The 17,370-nt window shown below is 56.4% G+C and overlaps 2 protein-coding genes and 1 long non-coding RNA gene across 14 annotated transcripts in view; 2 read left to right on the forward strand and 1 right to left on the reverse strand.

The window, feature by feature from the left end:
* CTNND1 (catenin delta 1) overlaps positions 1-5,973 on the forward strand; it is a 31,657-nt gene extending 25,684 nt beyond the window's left edge. For 5 of the 9 annotated variants that reach the window (XM_032985457.2, XM_032985450.2, XM_032985451.2 and 2 more), the window contains 8 exons: positions 1,192-1,319; positions 1,919-2,069; positions 2,342-2,534; positions 2,629-2,743; positions 3,276-3,363; positions 3,686-3,733; positions 3,867-3,964; positions 4,126-4,392. In XM_032985457.2, the coding sequence (XP_032841348.1) occupies positions 1,192-1,319; positions 1,919-2,069; positions 2,342-2,534; positions 2,629-2,743; positions 3,276-3,363; positions 3,686-3,733; positions 3,867-3,964; positions 4,126-4,230 (926 nt within the window). In that variant the 3' untranslated portion in view covers positions 4,231-4,392. The other 4 variants (XM_042784604.1, XM_042784605.1, XM_042784606.1 and 1 more) reach the window with 4 other exon arrangements.
* Positions 5,974-7,229: 1,256 nt separating this feature from the next.
* LPXN (leupaxin) lies at positions 7,230-10,744 on the reverse strand. Of its 4 annotated transcripts, none has more exons than XM_042785657.1 (9): positions 10,642-10,744; positions 9,616-9,764; positions 9,453-9,508; positions 8,984-9,086; positions 8,752-8,907; positions 8,479-8,652; positions 8,318-8,399; positions 7,920-8,068; positions 7,230-7,832 (listed from the first exon to the last, which is right to left on the reverse strand). In XM_042785657.1, the coding sequence occupies exons 1-9, from the start codon at positions 10,652-10,654 to the stop codon at positions 7,566-7,568; spliced, it is 1,149 nt and encodes a 382-aa protein (XP_042641591.1). In that variant the 5' UTR covers positions 10,655-10,744; the 3' UTR covers positions 7,230-7,565. The 4 variants fall into 4 exon arrangements, with proteins under 4 accessions (XP_042641591.1, XP_042641590.1, XP_042641589.1 ...); XM_042785656.1 differs by having other exon boundaries at positions 8,984-9,089; XM_042785655.1 differs by having other exon boundaries at positions 9,453-9,523.
* A 99-nt stretch (positions 10,745-10,843) lies between these two features.
* Positions 10,844-16,145, forward strand: LOC116959810. Its single transcript, XR_006164683.1, has 2 exons — positions 10,844-11,912; positions 12,727-16,145. It is a non-coding gene; the product is annotated as an uncharacterized LOC116959810 (long non-coding RNA).
* The last annotated feature ends 1,225 nt before the right edge of the window (positions 16,146-17,370 follow it).

Here is a 17,370-nt window from a genome sequence, read left to right on the forward strand (position 1 = left end):
CATGGTGACACAGCCCTAGGAAGGGTAGCCCTCTGTGGTGGTCTCAGACTTCTCATCAGAATTGCCCTCTTGCCTGCTCTTCTCTCCTGGGCATAAAGAACATGCGGGATTTAAAGCCCAAAACCCCTGCCTTAGTGTTTTCCAGCACAAGCATGAGGAAGGGTCATTCCAAAAAGCCCTTGAGGACAAGTGTATCACTGCCTAGAGGGCTGTGAATTACAGCCTCTCTCTGGCTGGCCAAGCAGAGGGCGTTAGCCCAGGGCTTGAGTTCAACTCCTTCTGCCCTAGAACACTCTCTGGTTCCTGGGAGGGTCCTGGTCTTCCTGGGGGTATGAAGGGTTAAGCTAGAAGAATCACAAGGAAACTTAGGACAGACCTGACCTTGTGAACACCTCAGATATGTGGTGGTGGCTCCTCAGGCTGACCTGGGCTGTGCAAAGAGTCAGCACCTGTCTCTGGTGGAAGCCTGAGAAGCCATCTACTCTGTCTTTGGGGGCTGGGGACATTCCTCACCACAGCTGAGGACAGAGAACAAGATGGAAAGCCCAGCCTTGCAACTGTAAACTGCAATCTCACTGCTGCTTTAGAAGTCAATTCTGAGCGTATGCTTCCACAGAAAAGAGTTAATACTTGAAGACCTGGTCCCTGCCTGCTTGCTAGGGCAGTGGAGAGCTGGAGACCTGGTGCCTTCAGTCTCTGAGGATGAGCTTTTTCAACGTGGTGTTGGTGGCTGCTTGCTTGGGGTGTTTCCCCTTCCTCCTGCTGAGAGCATGGGTTGAGCCTTTTGCTACCATAGTACATTGCTGCCGAGTTTGCTGCCCGACCATGTGCCCTTGCCTGGGGTGGGTACTTCTCAGCCAGGTGTTGGGCTGAAACTGAGGTCTCCTTGCTGATGACAGCGGTGCTGTGGCTCAGCCCAGACCTCTCCTGAGCTGCAGCAGCGGTGTGTTGGGGACTGTGGGCAGCAGCCATTGCATCCCTGATCAGAGCTGCTGATGGGGGTTTGGGTTTCTGGTATTGTGGGGCAGCCCTGGCCCCCTCTCTACCAAGCATCCAGCCTCTGGGAAGCAGTGAGCCTGGGTAAAAGCTTCCAGTCTCATCTGCTCAGCCGTGCTCCTTTGAATTAGTCAAATGCCAGCAGAGCCCTTGAGTAAGTCGAGTAAGTCCTTTTTACCCATGTTCTTCTGGCAGGCTATGAGCTCCTCTTCCAACCAGAAGTGGTCCGGATATACATCTCCCTTCTAAAGGAAAGCAAGACTCCAGCCATCCTAGAGGCTTCGGCAGGAGCCATACAGAACCTGTGTGCTGGCAGTTGGACGGTGAGTCCCTCATGGAGCTGGCCATGTCCACATTCATCTGTATTGCAGAGAAGGAAGGGGGGCCTTGGGGCACAGGGAGCATCGCCCTTGGGGAGCCAGCAGAGCTGTAGATGGCCAGGGCTCTGCTGTTTCAGGCAGTTCACCTGGTGCATGGCTTGCTGCCCAAGGAGATAGTGTTCAGCAGCACAGTTTAGGTGTGGACCAGGGCTCTCCTGTGCTATTAAGGGCTCTGTGCTCCCTGCCAGCTGTGCCTTCCCAAGGGCTGCCTCTCTGTGTCCCTGCCTGCAGCCAGCTCCCTGCCATTCCTTCCCTTCTGTAGCCTGGGGGGCAGATGATGACTGCTCTACAGTCCCTTGGCCTGCATTCTTTGGGTGTGTATGGAAAGGCCATCTGGGAAATCTTGCTTGCCTGGCCTGTAGAGGGGCTTTGGGACAGGAATGGGACCTCTGCAGTCTGTCTGACCGTGGGCAAAACCAAGACCCTCCTTTCCCAAGATGAGGGTGGGTGGCAAGGCATCCAGTGGTGTCCTCGGCCTCAGGAGTGGGGAGGGGACTGTGCCTGCCCAGGTTACACTGTGGTGCTCTGCCTCTCCCCTGCAGTATGGCCGGTACATCCGCTCAGCTCTGCGTCAGGAGAAGGGACTCTCTGCCATTGCTGACCTCCTGACCCACGACAGTGAGCGGGTGGTGAAAGCAGCGTCCGGAGCCCTGCGCAACCTGGCTGTCGACTTGCGTAACAAAGAGCTGATAGGTGAGCGCTGCGGAGGAGAGGACACCGGTGCTCTCTGTATCCATCTGTGTCAGGCAGGAACTTCTTCCTAACCTTGGCAGCTGAAGAAGTGTGTGGGCATGGCATCAGCCCCGTGTCTGTTTACTGCTCCTCTCCCGGAGTAGCATGTGCTGAGCTCCACCGAGAGGGACATCCAAAACTGGTCACCTGTCCCTGATTCTTCTGCAGTGATCTTTCCTTTGCAGTCCTCTTCCTTGCTTGCTTGCTCATGCCCAGCTCTTTCCTCATCCCAGGTAAACACGCCATCCCCAACCTAGTGAAGAACCTGCCCGGAGGCCAGCAGACCCCAGCCAAAAACCTCTCTGAGGACACAGTGGTGTCAATCCTCAACACCATCAATGAAGTAATTGTAGACAACCTTGAGGCTGCCAAGAAGCTGCGGGAAACTCAGGGAATTGAGAAGTTGGTGCTGATCAACAAATCCGGGTAGGCTCTGCTCAAAGGATAATGAGGGGCTTCTTCAGGAGCTTGCTTGAGGGTATGGGTATTTCCAAACATCTCTTCCTTCACCTCTTTGTAGGAACCGCTCAGAGAGAGAAGTCCGAGCAGCTGCCCTCGTCTTGCAGACAGTCTGGGGATATAAAGAGCTGCGAAAGCCTCTTGAGAAGGAAGGCTGGAAGAAGTCAGATTTCCAGGTATGGGGATGCCCTGTTGTCACTGGGGTAGTAGGTTGGGTCCTGCAGCAGAGAGAAGGGTGTTGCGGAGCTCAGCAGTGCTGGATTTCAGCTCTTACCTTGCTGGTGAGATTGGAGACCCTTGAAGGTGTCCCCTCCACCATTTCTCAGTTGGATGACCAGCAGGAAGTCTCTAATAAGGAAGAAATGCTCTGAAAACTTTAAGCCCTGTGTCCCACACATAAGCATGCAGATCTGCAGGAAAGTTTGCAGCACTAAAAGCCACTGTGGCAGTGCTGAAGAAGAAGGTTCTCCAGGGCTCAGTTTTTCCCAAAAGCTGAGACTGTCCTTGGGTGCTGCCCTGACCCAGTCCACTCTAATGTGGGTACAGCCAGGGTGCTGGAGCACCCTCTGGTTGCTACAGGCCCGTGGCTCAAGGACTGTGGGAGGGTTCCTGGGTCTGTCCTGGTGTTGGGGGCTGGAGGGGTGAAATGTGCTGATGGGGAAGGAGTGTGTGGGCCAGGGTGTAAGTGGTCATTGTCTGATGTTCCAGGTGAACCTGAGCAATGCCTCTCGGACCCAGGGAGGCAACTCATTTGACGACAGCACCTTGCCTCTCATCGACAGGAACCAAAAAACAGGTGTGCTCCTTTCTTTCAGCACCTGTCCCCACTGTCACCCTTCCTCGTGGGTACCCAGAACAGCTGCCCTTTGTCCCCTCCCTGTTCTTCAGCCCTGGCTTTCTTGGCAGCCACAGCTGCTCACACAAGGCCATCAGTTTGGGTTTTAGATGGCTTCTCAGGGCTGGAAATTCTGCACACAGTTAATGTAGGTCCTGTAGCATCCTTGGGTCAACAGTGCTGCAGCTGGGTCTGGGCTCCCGTAGCTGGGGTAGGCAGTGGTTCCTCTGCTGCTAGTGGCTGCAGGGGCTGTGTCTGATCTGCTCCTCTCCCGTGCTTATAGACAAGAAATCCTCCCGGGAAGAGATCCAGATGAGCACCATGGGACCAGGTAGGAGAGGGACTGGAGTGGTGGACATCTTGCCTCCTTGGTACGCTGGGAAGGGGGCAGAACTCACATCTGTGGGGACGATGCTGCCTCCCCATGGAGGTGACAAAACTGACTGTACGCTCTTCTGCTCCAGACAACTATTCCACACTCAATGAGAGGGACCACAGCAGGACGCTGGACCGATCCGGTGACCTTGGAGATATGGAGCCGGTGAAGGCAGCACCACTGATGGTGAGCGGCTCTTCCTAACAAGGGAAGAGGGAGTGAGACTGGGGTGCAAGAGATGACACATCACTGTCCTGGCTGGCAGGAGGACGGGAGAATAGTGCTCCCACAACTAACCACCCCCTCACTCCGCCCCATCACCCCTACTAACCCCTATGTGTCTGCAGCAGGAGGAGGGGCAGGAATCGCAGCCTGAGGTAGAGGAGGTGGAGGAGGATGCTGCCGTGTTTTCCTCCATGTCGGTATGTCCCGCAGTGTCCTGCTCAGTCTGAACAGTGGTGACAGATCCTGCTGCGCTGTTAAGGGGTGCTTTGGCCAGCCAGATTCTGCTCTGATCGCTGCTGCCTGCAATCACTGCCTGATCTGTCGGGGCCGTGATCACGCCTCCACTGCCCACTCACTCCCTGGGTGTGCTAACATCTCTCCCTCTCTCTCCACAGCAGAAGATCTAGCTGACATCCCTGCCTCCACTCAGTTTGGGTTGATAATATATTATATATATAAATATATATATATAACTCTTCATGGTGGAATGGACCGACTTTTACCTTGTCTTATTTTTGGATTTTTTGCTGGACTGTTTGTGCCAACTAGCCAGCCAAATGACTAGGCCTGGTCCCGCAGGGACAGCCTGGGCCACTCTGCCTCCTCTAGACCGCTGCACCTCCCCATTCTGGGGCACCTCGACTGATAACTCTTCCTCCCTGTCCTCCACCACCTCCTTCATCCAGAGAGTAAAACCCTCCTGCCTGACTCGGCCGCATTGACCGGCATGGATGCTGCAAAAGGACTCTGGATCTCTGCCTTGACCAGGAACTGCCTTCTCTCCTATGCCTTCCCTCTGCTTGGAGATGTCTGCAGGGACAGAGACTGGGACCTCACTCGCCGCCTTTTTGTTTTGGTTTGTTTTGGGGTTTTTTTTGTGGGTTGTTTTTTTTTTTTTTTTTTTTGCTATTGCCTATAGGATATATTTTTGTGTGGGATCACTCTTCAACCAGGGCCGTGGGGACAATGGGACCATTCCCTCCCTGGTGGCGGCGGGACCAGGGTATGCAGGGGTGAGGGGAAGGAAAAACAGCAATAACTTCTCTTGCTTTGCTCTAGCTGAGGCTCTGGGGGTGTGAGAAGGGGGATCTGGCTCTGGATCCTGCGAAGGGATCTGGATGGGGCTGCTGGCTCCCACCTGGTGACCGTGAGGAGGGATCCTTACGTGGGGAAGATGGTCAGTGGGGGGGGGGGGGCGCTTAGGATGGGCCTCCCTGCGCTGGAGGCAGTGGGTCCCCGTGGGAGGAGGAGATGCGGCAGGGCTTTTGGGGAGAGGCAGGTTTCTTGGGGCACACTGCGTGCTGGGTGTGAGGAGCAGGCGCTGGCAGGGCTACAAGCGGGTAGAGCCAGGATCCCCCTTCTCACCCCCACGCACTAGCTGCCTGCAGCGGTGCCCCTCTGACTTTCTCTTGACACGTGCCTTTCTTTTGCCACTGTGAAATAGCTCTTTGAATCGTACTGTCTGGCTACTTCGCTGGGGAAGGGGTGTTTCCTGGGCTTCTGGCAGGGCTGAGCTCTTCCCTTCCCCACTGGGAGCCTTAATTGTCTGCAGTGAGGTTGGAAGCCTGTTTTGGGGGGGCGGTGGGGGGATCCCAGCCCCCTTGCCCTCACTGATGGGGTGCAGAGCTCTCATCTGCATCCTGTCCTGGGGAGACTAGGCTGCCACAGGAGCTGGGGCATACACATCCTCGTCCTCCTCTCTGCTGTGGTGGAGGGGGGCACGTCTAAGTGCTGTGATCTTCTGGGGAGCCCTCGGGCACCCTGCGCAACTGGAAGCCTCTGTAGGAGGCTGCAAACTGGAGCAGGAGCCCTCCCCAGCCTGGGGCTCCCCCCAAACTGTGGACCCATGAGGGGACCAGGGAGGCTGCAGTAGGTGCCTTGCTCCTGCCTGCTCCTCTGCCCAAAAGCACCTCCCAGCTCTGGCTGAGCCCTCCCTGGCTCCAGCCCCACCTCAGCTTGGTTTGGTTTTGTTCTGGGGTCTAACTCTTCTCTTTTCCTTTAAATATGTAAAACACTAATTCCTTTTTTAATTTTTAATTCCAAATGAACCAAAAAAAAAAAAAAAAAAAAAGAGCCTTCCTCCTTCTCTCCTCCCCTGCCCTGGCTCTCCTGAGCCACCCCAGCGCTGGCAGGGCTAGGGAGGAGGGGAGTGGGGAGCAACAAGCTGTTCCTTGTCCGATTCCTGTGCACACTCTTGTAACGCTTTTAAAACAAAATGATTTTTTTATATAAATAAAGTTTTTAAAGTGTGTCTATGTGCCTTCTGCCTAAGGCTGATACTTTGGTGGTTTTAGCTGTGCAGTTGGGACCAAATGTCTTTTCCAGCGTCGGGGCTGTGCTCTTGAGCGTTGCTTGTTTATGCGTGGCTCTGCAAGATGCCACTTTGTGACAAAGCCTTTCTTGGGTTGGAGTGGTATTTCCCCCTCTTTCTAGAAAAAGATTGGAGGGAAAAGTCACCAGAACTTTGCATTGTACTGAGCTTGCAACAGTGTTTGCAGGGTAGTTGAGAGCCCTCTGTCTCCTCAGAGCTTCCTCCTGGGAAGCCTTTCCCTGAATTTCCTCTCTCCTTGGGTGGTGGGTAGACTTTGCACGAGTGAAGAAATGCCACAATTTCTGTAGTGCTGAGTCCATCTCATTGAAAAAACCTGGGCGGGGGAGTCCTCTGGAGCAAGGGCTACCCCTGCAGAGCACGGCTAGGCTGCAACTGTGTTCATCCCTTCTAGAGGAATACCGAATCACCATGCTAACTCACTTTGCTTTCACCCATGTGTGCGTGAGAAAAGAAATACAAGTTTTGTAAATTTTTGGAAATACCTTTTTGGAAGCAGTTTTCTGGCTGCTTCTTAAAACCAGATTTTTACTGAAACTGCGTTGCTGTTAGGAAGATTTCACCAGGGCCCTGAGTGGCTCTTTTTGCCCTGGGGTAGCGGGATGAAGTCTATGGTGATGCTGGGCTGGGATGGTGCTGATTTCCTGTGTGATGCAGCACAGCTGGAGCTTGAACTACTCCCCCGGGGAGGCTGGGGCTGCTGTTCTCTGGGTTACTGGGGAAAGGCAGCTGGGGCAGAGTCAGCCCTGGCTTGTAGCACCCTGGGAGCTGGGGACCCAATGCACCCATGGGTGGTGGAGGGCATTGATGGATACACCTGGCTCTATGGGGGGGTCCCAGCCCTCCCACCTTGCCTTGCACCCTTGTCCCCAAAGCCACCAGCACATGGAACAAAGGTAGGGCCAGGATTTTTATTGCTTCAGGTTGAAGGGACAGTGCCCAGGACACGTGGCTTGGCAGGGACAATGCCAGGAATGTCTTAGGGGGAGGGGTACAAGGAATGATGCCAGGGATGTCTGGCTTGGCAGAGACAATGCTGGGGACGTTTGGCTCAGCAGGACCAATGCCAGGGACATTGATGGGTGGGATAATATGAAACCTGTTTGGCTTGGCAGGGACAATGCCAGGGATGCCTGGCCTGGCAGGGAAGATGCCAGGGACGTCGATGGTGGGGACAATACCAGGGACAGCCAGTGAGGCGGGAAGGGTGGCTGTGTGCTGGCGGGGCAGGGATCAGAGGAAGAGCTTGTTGTAGCAGGCCTGGCAGTACATTTTGTTGCCGTGCTCGTGGAAGGTGCCTTTCTGCAGCTGGCCCAGGCAGTAGACGCAGATGAAGTGCTCAGGGTGGTACTTGCGCCCGGCGGCTGTGACGCAGCGGCCAGTCACAGGGCGGCTGCAGCCGTGGCAGATGCTGCCCTGCCGCTGGTGGAAGTGCAGCTCGCAGTAGGGCCGACCCTCCAGCTCAAAGAAGGAGCCGCTGGCAAAGCCGCTCAGGCACTCCTGGAGGGAAGAAGACGGAGAAAGCCGTCACGGCTTTGGGGATACGCTCCTCACCCCTACGTCCCAGCCAGCCTGCTGCTCACTCACCGCGCACACGAAGCATTCGGGGTGCCAGACGCCCTGCAAGGCCGACAGGTAATTGTCCATCACAGGGCGCTCGCAGCCCTGGCATTTTGGGGCAAACATAGCCAGGAAGTCCTGGCGGCAGTATGGCTTCCCGTTCCGCTCGTGGAAACCTGTGGGAAGGGCATTGGGATGGGCACCCACCCGCGGGGAGGGTCGCAGCGCGGAATGGCCATGAGCATGCCTAGGGTAGGAGGCAAGGGAAAGACCATGGGGGGGGATGTCGGGTGGGACGACAGGTACGAGGGCTGGGGTATGGGGGGGGAATACGCAGGGTGGGGGCAGCAGATGCAAGGGCAGGGTTATGGCAGAGGATATCCAGAGTGGGGGAAGGACCCCCACACCTGTCCCCTAGGACATACCGTCGTCTCCGAACACTTTCCCGCAGTGGGCACAGAAGAAGTGCTCGGGGTGCCAGGTCTGGTCCAGAGCCGTGAGGACTTTCTGCAGGAAGAGGCAAGGTGAGGCTGCTGGTGGCGGCAGGGGTGGGGTGGGAAGCCGGGGGGGTGTGGGGGGGGCTTACCTCATGGATGGGGTTGGCACAGTAGGCGCAGCGAGGGGAGAAGGCTTGGTGGTAGTCCTCCTCACAGTACGCCTGCCCTCCCCGCTCAAAGAAGGGCTGGTTGCCCAGCTCCTGTCCGCAGCGGGTGCAGGTGAAGTGCTCGAGGTGCCAGGTTTTGCCCAGGGCTGTGAGCACCTGGGGGGAGGCCGGGGTGGGCAGTGAGAGCCTGCCAGGGGGTGCCACGAGCTGAGGGGAGAGGGGCACCCAGATGGAGGCATGGGGGGGGGGGCTCACCTTGCCAGCAATGGGCTTGCGGCAGGCGGAGCAAACGCCGGTGGGAGCAGCTGTGATGCCCAGCTCCTGTAGGTCCTGGGTGAGGCTGCCCAGCATGTTGTCTAGTGAGGGCGAGGGCTTTGCTGGCACCCCGGCTCCCTGTCCCGTAGCCGCGAGCTGCCAGGAAGGAGGATGGTGAGAGCCGGGCGAGGGGCAGGCCCCCATCCTCCTGTCCCCCAGAGCCAAGGCTCACCTTACTCTGCATGTGGCCCAGGTCGGCCAGGAGCTCATCCAGCTGCCGGGCAGCTGCTGTGGGTGGAGGCGAGGAGAGCAGCGGCTGCGGGACCGGTATGGGGCTGCTGGGCACAGCAGAGAGTGAGGGATGTTGTGGCTTCCAGCCTGAGGCCAGAGAGTGCCTGGGACTGAGAACCCTCCGCCCCTGTGAGGCACTACCTTTTCCCCCACGGGCCACAGCAGGGGACAGGGGGGCCCTCCCTGGGGACATGCTGGTGGGGAGTGGCCACGTGTTGCAGGGAGAGGGCTGCTGGAAGCCTAGTCCTCACCCCAGCAGGGATGCAGGGATGCAGGATACACCCCCTTGCCCCAGTTTGCAGAAGGACCTGCGTTTGGGAGGACGTGCAGGAGGCCAGGTGACCCCAGAGGACATGTCCAAGAAATGGAAAGGGAGACCCCAGATGACTTTGCCCATGGCCATGTTTTACCTGTACACTGTCTTCAAAGCCTCTTCTGGAGGCTGAGCCTGAGGCGGCGGCTGCACCTGGAAGGAAAAACCCTTGGCACCCTTCACTGCCTGCCTGGCACCACCACCCCTGTCACAAGCTGAGCAGGGTCTCAGCCGCCAGCCCCATCGTGTTGAGGTGTTACCTTCAGGGCCTTTGGGGCAAGTGGCTCACGGCCACAGGGCACTGGGGGCCCGGCTGTGGCCAGGTCCTGCTTGTAGGAGCTCGGCACCTGCGGCACGCAGTCCTTGGAGGCTGAGTGAGAGCTCTGCTCCAGTTCTGCCAGCAAAGCATCTGAAGGGAGAGACCTGGGTCAGGCAACCCCAGCCACTGGCTGACCTCCCTGCCTGTGCACCCTCCTAAGCAGTCTCGTGTCACTTCTGAAATCTCAGGAGCAAAAGCAGCATCACAGCAGCTTCTGATAGCTAGGTGCCAGGGCCCTGAGGGGCTGTGGTGACCCTCACCTGGATCCCCATCCCCAGCACAGGATGAGCCCACTCCACTGCACAGCCTTCCTGAAACATGGGGGACTGCTGACAACAGAGGTCCTGCTTCCCCTGCATGCCATCTCTAGCTTACAAAAAAACATCCACTAGCCCTTAAAGTCATCCCAGCAAAAGCCCTGGCATGGGGAGAGCTAGACCTCAGTGCTTTCTGTGCACCCAGCGTGGCGTTTCCCCCAGGGAGGACAAAGCGCTTTCTCTTTCCACTTTCACCTCGCCACCTTGGCTGTCCCTCGGCACCTCACTGCCCTCATGTCAGGAAACAGGGGGGACGCGCCCCACAGCACAGCTGCTTCCCTGACCCAGTGTCCCCCCCCCCACCCCGGGCCAGAGATGTCTCCCAGCTCCCTTGGAGGTCACGCCACACCCTGGTGCTGCTCGGCCCCGCCGCGCGCAGCTGGGATTGCATCGTTGCCGCAGCCTGTTTCCTGACTTCAAGCGCTCTCCATCTTTGGCCAAATGCTCACTTGGCTACCTGGGCCCTCTTCATCCCCTGAGATGGGGGGGGGGTAGGCGCAGAAGGGGGGTGCAGCTCCATTGCTGCCCCCTCTGCAGCATCCCCACCTGACCCTGAGGTAGAGGAAGGACAAGGCTCTCCCCAAGCCATCAAAGGCACAACCCCGCACCAAGCCTGGGCACAGGACTGGCTCCGGAAGGGCCCATCTTACCTAAATCCTCCATCCTCCCACAACATGGGGTCCCAGCAGCTGGGGGGCTGGGGCAGGACCTGCAGGGCGGCGAGCTGGCAGGCTGGGCTGTGCAGGCTTTCAGTTCCGCTCTCCAGCCTCGCCTCTGCCACCCCGCCCCCAGGGCTGGGGTTTGTCGCTGGGGGTTTTTCCTCTGTGGGTTGCGTGCTTTGCACCACGTGTGACAGGCAGCAGGCAGAAAGTGGTGGCAGAGTCTGGGGCAAGGGGAGCCGGGAGCAGACCCAGGTTGGGGCTGGAGAGGGAAGAAACTGGTCAGCAGGTTGTCCGGGGAGCTCCTGACTCGTAAAAATATCCGAGCTCCTTGGGCATCTCAGCTGGAATCCAGAGCGCTTGTGTCCTGCAGACCCACGCCCTTTCCAGAAGCTGCTGGCTGCATGAGATGAGGGATCCCTGCACCGAGTGGAAATGCATTTGTGACGGTGTGATGGAGGCAGGCACAGGACCCACAGTGCTGGCATGCTCCAACACAGCATTTCTTTCTGGAGGGATGCTTCTGGAGCTTCATCTTGGATTTCCAGGTAACGGCAAATCCCTTTGTGTCACTTAGAGCCAGCGTGAATGCAAGGACTTGGCTCACTGCAAGAGTATAGGCAGTGGTGGCACTGCCGAGGCTGGTGGTTGTGCTATGCTCTCCCTGCATTAATGCTTTGGGCCACTTAAAATGTTCCCAGAGGTGCTGGGTGTGTGCCTGCTGGGCACAGCTCATCGCTGACGCTACAGGCATGGGGATATAGCTTCTCAGCACGTCACCACCAGCCAGGCACAACACCCAGCAGCAGACGAGCACTGATCTGTGCTGGTAATTTGAGCAATTTACCCACCACTGGGATTTTATTGCTTCTCCCGAACCAGACCGCTTCAGTCTCTGGGTACCCCATATAGTCACTTCAGGTGATAATCCCATAAGCACCTGAATATGTCTTAAGGGAGGAGCAACACAGGTTTTTCTGTCAGAGGCACAGGTTGAGGTGGCAGTCTGCTTCCTCCCCAGATGCAGGCATGGGCCCCTCACTGTTTGGGACCATTTGGGAGGACAGACCCACAGGTACTGCTGTTATCCCTGGTGCCTCCACTGCTGCCCAACTCCCATCAGGCTGATCTAGTGATAGTTGCGTCTCGGCTTTCTGGGAGAGATATTTTTTGACACTGCTGAGAGCAGCCAGTAGATGTTGGAGCAGCTCCGGGGGACCAGGAGCAGGAGGATGAAGTGAAAGCTGCTGCAGCAGAGAGAGGTAAAGAACTAGCATATTCATTACATTAGTGGATGGGGAAATGTCAGGAGATGGCAGTGCAACGATACCCACAGTCAAAACATGCCCCAGACCTGAGATATAGATATTTGGGATGACACAGCAAGGGAGCATGGCACCAAGAGGCTCCTCCTGTCCCACCACAACCCTCTGGCTCCTTTTTCCCACAGAGCTGCTTTTCCAACCTGCTGCAAAGGGGTTTTCCCCAATGCTGTTGCTGCCGGTGCAATCCCCTCTTGCTGGTCTATCATCCCATCACAACACCCCTGCCCCACTCTCCTTAGAGCCCAGTGAGGTGGTTATTCCTAGACAGCATGCGTAGGGGAGGCTGCACGTGGCTTGACATGTCCTTTGTGCTCTTGCTTGGATTTTTGGAGGAGGCATCACCTTGTAGGTGCATGGATAACATCTCAGACACCTTGGCTACCAGCCCTAAGTAAGCCTCACTGCATCCTTGCTAGGCTCCATGTGAGTTTGAGCTACCTGAAGGTTTCAAGGATGCTATAAAAGCCTTGGGACCAAAAGTTATGAGCCACGCAGCCAGAGCTCATGGCTCCCTGCTGCTTCTCCTGGGGGTGTGAGTCACTTCTTGCAACGTCTCACCCCTTCCACACCTCCCATGCCATGGATATCTCTTTGATCTTGCTCCCATACTCTCCTGGCTTTGATTCTCTCCTGCCACCCCTCCATTTCATTCCCAGGGAAGAGGCTTGGTCAGAAAAAAAAAAAAAACAACAAAAAAAAACTAACAAAAAACATTCCAGATAAAGCCAAATAAGCCTCAGTTTTTTCCCAGAGTTGCCAGGTGAGAGAAGTGCAAGTTCCATGTACAGCTTCACTGTGGCAGTTTTATGCCTCATTGGGAGAGCTTTCAGGAGATTCTCAAAGAAAGGGTTGCAGCCAAGCACTGCACTGCCTCCAGATGTGTGATTTGCCACAAAACGGACCAGATAGATACTCAAGACGTGACTGCTTCAGAAACATTACTGATCCTGGGGAAGGAGTCGTTCACCTCAAGGCCAGATAAAAGCAAGTGGGTCTTTGTGGCAGCAACCACCAGGATGCAGCCATCCGTCAGCACCTGGAAGAGGGGCTGCAGCTGGGAACTATAAACATTCTCAAGGGCATCTGTAGGCTCTGTCGACAGCTGGGCTGAGCCTGCTCCTTCCAAGTCCATCCTCTCCGTGGGTCCACTAACCTCCCGCGCAGTGGGAGCTGCAGCATCCTGCACAGCTGAGGAATGAACGCTTGCTGCACAGCTCAAGCTGACGTGGTCTCAGCCTCCCGTTCTCACACATTGCTGTTCCCATCTGCACCATCAGGGTGGAATGGGGTTGAATTAAGCCCCTTTGTGACAAGTGGGCACACCGAGGTTCACTTAATTACTGACACTCAATGTTGGTGAAGCTCTTTTGTTACCCGCTCACAGTAGGGGTTTTCAGCAGAGCACCGTCTCAGGAGAAGCTACGTGGGATGCTAAACTGTGAGTCCCATGGCGTGTTTCAGGACAAGCAATACTGAGAGCTACCCAAAAGACAAGACAAGGCACTGCTTGTGTCACTCCCTTACGGCTGCTTTGAGACAGGATCAGTGTGTCAGCCACTTCCCTTTCTGCAAATAACAGAACCTTCCTGTCTGCAGAAGGTTTGGGGCTATTTTTAGACTTCTGAGTGATTTACTCTCCCCCTCCAGTGATAATGTGAGCCCTAGTGTAAGCAAATACCTGGAGCTGTAACTTTGTATTATAAATTTTCCTATTATAAAACACGAGCCCAACAGATGCAAAGGGCCAAGCTGTGTCCTGATCTGAGTTGTGTTTCCGTGCAATGGTTTAGCCAACCTAATTTAACAAGACTTAAGTGACACCATGACTTGAGTACAAAGGAGAAATCAGTCATGACAGCAACTTGAGAATAACTTCCCACATCGAGACTAGTTTGAAATAAAATTTATTTAAGAGTAAATGCAAAGTAATTTCCTAGCAGAGAGTATGTGTTAGCTGCAGCAGAATAGTTAGTGTGGAAAGTAATGTCAATCAGTTTTCCAGCTAGACAAGTCCTTGGGGAAAGAAAGAATATTTTCAGCCATTTACAATACAAAGAGAAGTAGCAGACCTTACTTAAATTCTTGCTGAGATTTCCTTCTTGAGAGAGAAACATTTCAACTGAAAGAAAACTAACAGATTGACATTGGACTGACAAAATGCAAGAGCCAGCCAAACCGTCTCTGTGATGAAAATGAGTCTCAAACCACTCAGGTAAGCAACTCTGGAGAAGGTTTGTACACCACCTTTAAAAAACCACTGCTGAGAAAGCACGCTGACACAGCTTCTGCAGGATGCTGAATCAGCAGCATCTTGCCTTGGTCTGGAAGGGACAGAAGGAATCACTGTGAGTATCGCAAACTTTTTGGGTTCTTTAACATTAGGATGTACTCCTCGTCCCCATGGCCCAGTGTCTTTGCCAAGAGGGATCAGACCATACACGGTTCTCCACAGTTAGATAGTTTATTAGAGCACTCTCAGGAACTGAAGGATGGAGATTTTGGACACATCTTTTTTTTTTTTTTTTTTTTTCTAGTCATATGTAATAAAGCTTAGGACTTGAAACTCAAAAGCAGGAGGAAATAATAGGCAGGCTGAGTCATCTCACTGATGAGTATCAGTTTACCAAACATGATTTACCAGCTAAATCCCTCAGGCTCTTTGAATTCGCTTTTATTTTTGCTGCCTGTAGAGACCAGATGAAGAGCACCTTGCTCTGCTACTGTGGTGGGTCACCCTTCCCAAAAGGGCACTGCACACCCTCGAAACAAACAGTGGACATGAAAGCCAGCTTACGCAGAGGAGCTCTTCCTTTCCCAACCCTGCTGTGGGGGACCAAGGGGCAGTACGCTGACCACAGGAAGCACAGTGTGGCCTGCCTTTCTTGGGCTCTTTGTAAAGTAGCTCCCACCTGTTCCCCAAAGAGCTTCTCCTCTGTGTAGGGTAAGTTCTCAAGTTTTGTTTGGACCTCCTCGTGGAGGCTGGAAGCTTGCAGCCAAGCAGACCACTGTATATCTACCCCTGAGGCAGCAGCTCTCGCCACCATATCCCCTGTGTCAAAGGCTGCTCGCACACCTGATGCCTGGCCAGCTCTGTGCCCTCAAGAACGACAGCATGGAAGGCCTGACACTGGTCCTGTGGAATATGTTTTGCTTGCACAGAAACTTTCTTCCAGAGCTCAACTCTGCGCTCTGGCCACATAGATTTGATAGTCCACAACACAAAGGGCTGGCAGCTGCCAAATGGTAAACCCTCTGTCCTAATGAATCCAGGTGTCGCAGTTCCAGGTTTTGGACTGCAGTACACCATGCTCCTGGGCTGCCTTCTCGCTCACCAATGCTGTCTCAACTACCATGCTCTTTTGTGCAGGTTGAGAGATGTAACTGAGCACATCCTCAGGTAGGACGTATGTTCTCTCAATTCCCTTTGACACAGGAGGAACAGTGTGGGGTGTCTGCCATACTTTCTTTACCAGCTTGTCCGAGATAGGATGCAAGGGCATGGCAACAGTATTGCAGGAGGGCTTTTGCTCCAGATACTGACCAGTGAGACTCCCTATTGACTCCTGGAATGGAATTTAATTAAATCCAACTAGTTTAGCCAATCTTTTCAAGAACTGGGGGAAAGATGGATTTGCTGATGTGGAAGTATTATCTTCTTGTTTTTCTGCTCTAAAATGGTAGGTAAGATCAGCCATATCATCCTCTCCAGAAGAATCACAGCAACAACCCTCATCCCTGGAAGCGACACCTGGCTTCTAGCTGGATGAGTCACAACCCACCATTGGCAAGGTGGGTGTGAGGGGACGCTTTCACAGGGGGATGATAGAGGCTGTGCTGGGACCGCTGGCAGAGGGAGCATTCGACTTGAGGTCATTGCTTCATCCAGTGAGAGAAACAGCTCTGGAGATCTAGAGGACATCCTTGTTTCCAAAAGCATCCCGACTGCACTGGAGCTCACAGAAGGATCTGCAGCAAGTTCTGGAAGTGGCTCTTTGGGGTCTTGAGGCAGCCTCAGCGATGAGGAGGGTGGATCTGGTCAGGTCAGAGAGCGTACCCAGACACAGAGATTCCCCAGGTTGTGGTTCCAGTTCTGATACCAGGTGGAGGGGATGGAGACTGAGGCACAAAAACGGCTTGAAGGTTGTGGCATCAGTGTTCGTGGGTTTGAAACTCTGGGCTTCTGTTTGCTTCTTACATGACAGTGCTTCTTCTGGGGAGGGGGAGTGTGGGGAGCGTGTGCCGTCGGGTACTGCAAAAGTTTTGCTTTGGGAAGGTAGCTCAGTTTTTGGAGACGACAACAGCAGGTCCTTCAGCAGAGCCACTCTCCCACGCTCTGGGGGAAGGCACTGCAGGGTTACCGGCTGTAGCGCTGGGACGGAGCCCTGGCTACCGGCAAGTAAGTTGAGCTCACGCCGGTGCCCGGTGGATTTCCTCCTTGCTGCCCCCCAGCTCAGGGTGCCGGCCTGTGCCACCGCCGCTCCGGACCTGCACCGGGGCACGGAGGTGCTCCCAGCAAAGGCGGGCCCCCCAGCAGCGCGAGTCGCAGGCAGCGGACACGGCGGTCGCGGCCCCGTGCGCCCTCCGCCGCGGAGCCCGGCAACCCGCAGCTCCCGGCGCCGCCCGCGGCCGCTTCCGTCCCGCCGCCCGCGGGAACTACAGCTCCCGGCAGGCAGCGCGCACGCGCAGTGGCTAGGCGGAAGTGGGCGGGGCGGCCGCCGCAAGCCCCGCCTCCTTTGCGCCGGCCGCCATTTTGTCACCGACTTTCACCCGCCGCCCGACGGGGCGTTTTTTTTTTCTTAAAGGAGAAGCGACAGCCAAAAGCGGGCCCCGCCGCTAGGCCTCGCCAGAACCGCCAGCGGCGCCGCAGCCCCGCGGCAGGGAGCGGCCGCGCGGGGCGGGGGGGGGGCGAGCGGCTTCCCCTGCCAGGCCTCGCCCGCAGGGCGAGGGGACCCGGGGGCAGCCGGAGGGGCGCAGGCAGCGGCGGCGGTAGGGAGCCCGGCGGTGCCGAGGGCCGGGCGGCGGACGGGCGAGCCGGGCGGCGGGCCGGCGAGGCGGCAGCCGGAGGGGCCGCGCTCGGGTGGGCGCCGCGGCGGGGCCAGCCGGGGGTGGGGGGTGGGGGTGGGGGGGGCACCCGGAGCGCGAGCGCGGCGGCCCGAGCGGCGCCTGCGCGGCGGGGCGCGGCCTTCTGGTTGGCCGCGCGGCAGCGGCGGGACGGGCCCCGCCGCAGCGGGGCCGGCCATTGGCCGGGCGGCGCGCGAGCGGCAGAGAAAGGCGGGAGGGCCGCGCGGCGGGGGTGGGGGTGGGGCCGGGGGGGCGGGGCCGTCCCTCGCCTCCCGCCCGCGGATTGGCGGGCGCGCGGGGGAGGTGGGTCGCCTGGCGGCCGCGCGTGAAGGTG

This window comes from Tyto alba, unplaced genomic scaffold (genome assembly GCF_018691265.1).
Source record: "Tyto alba isolate M040663 unplaced genomic scaffold, T.alba_DEE_v4.0 Super-Scaffold_8, whole genome shotgun sequence".
Taxonomy (NCBI): Eukaryota; Metazoa; Chordata; class Aves; order Strigiformes; family Tytonidae; genus Tyto; species Tyto alba.

What these genes read in the sequence shown, in the direction of transcription:
- LPXN (XM_042785654.1), bottom strand. An exon ending in TTGCCCCAAAGGCCCTGAAG is followed by an intron (nt 9,524 to 9,615) that starts GTAACACCTCAA and finishes AAGGGTGCCAAG; the next exon opens with GGTTTTTCCTTCCAGGTGCA. An exon ending in GCAAGCCCATTGCTGGCAAG is followed by an intron (nt 8,653 to 8,751) that starts GTGAGCCCCCCC and finishes GCCTCCCCCCAG; the next exon opens with GTGCTCACAGCCCTGGGCAA.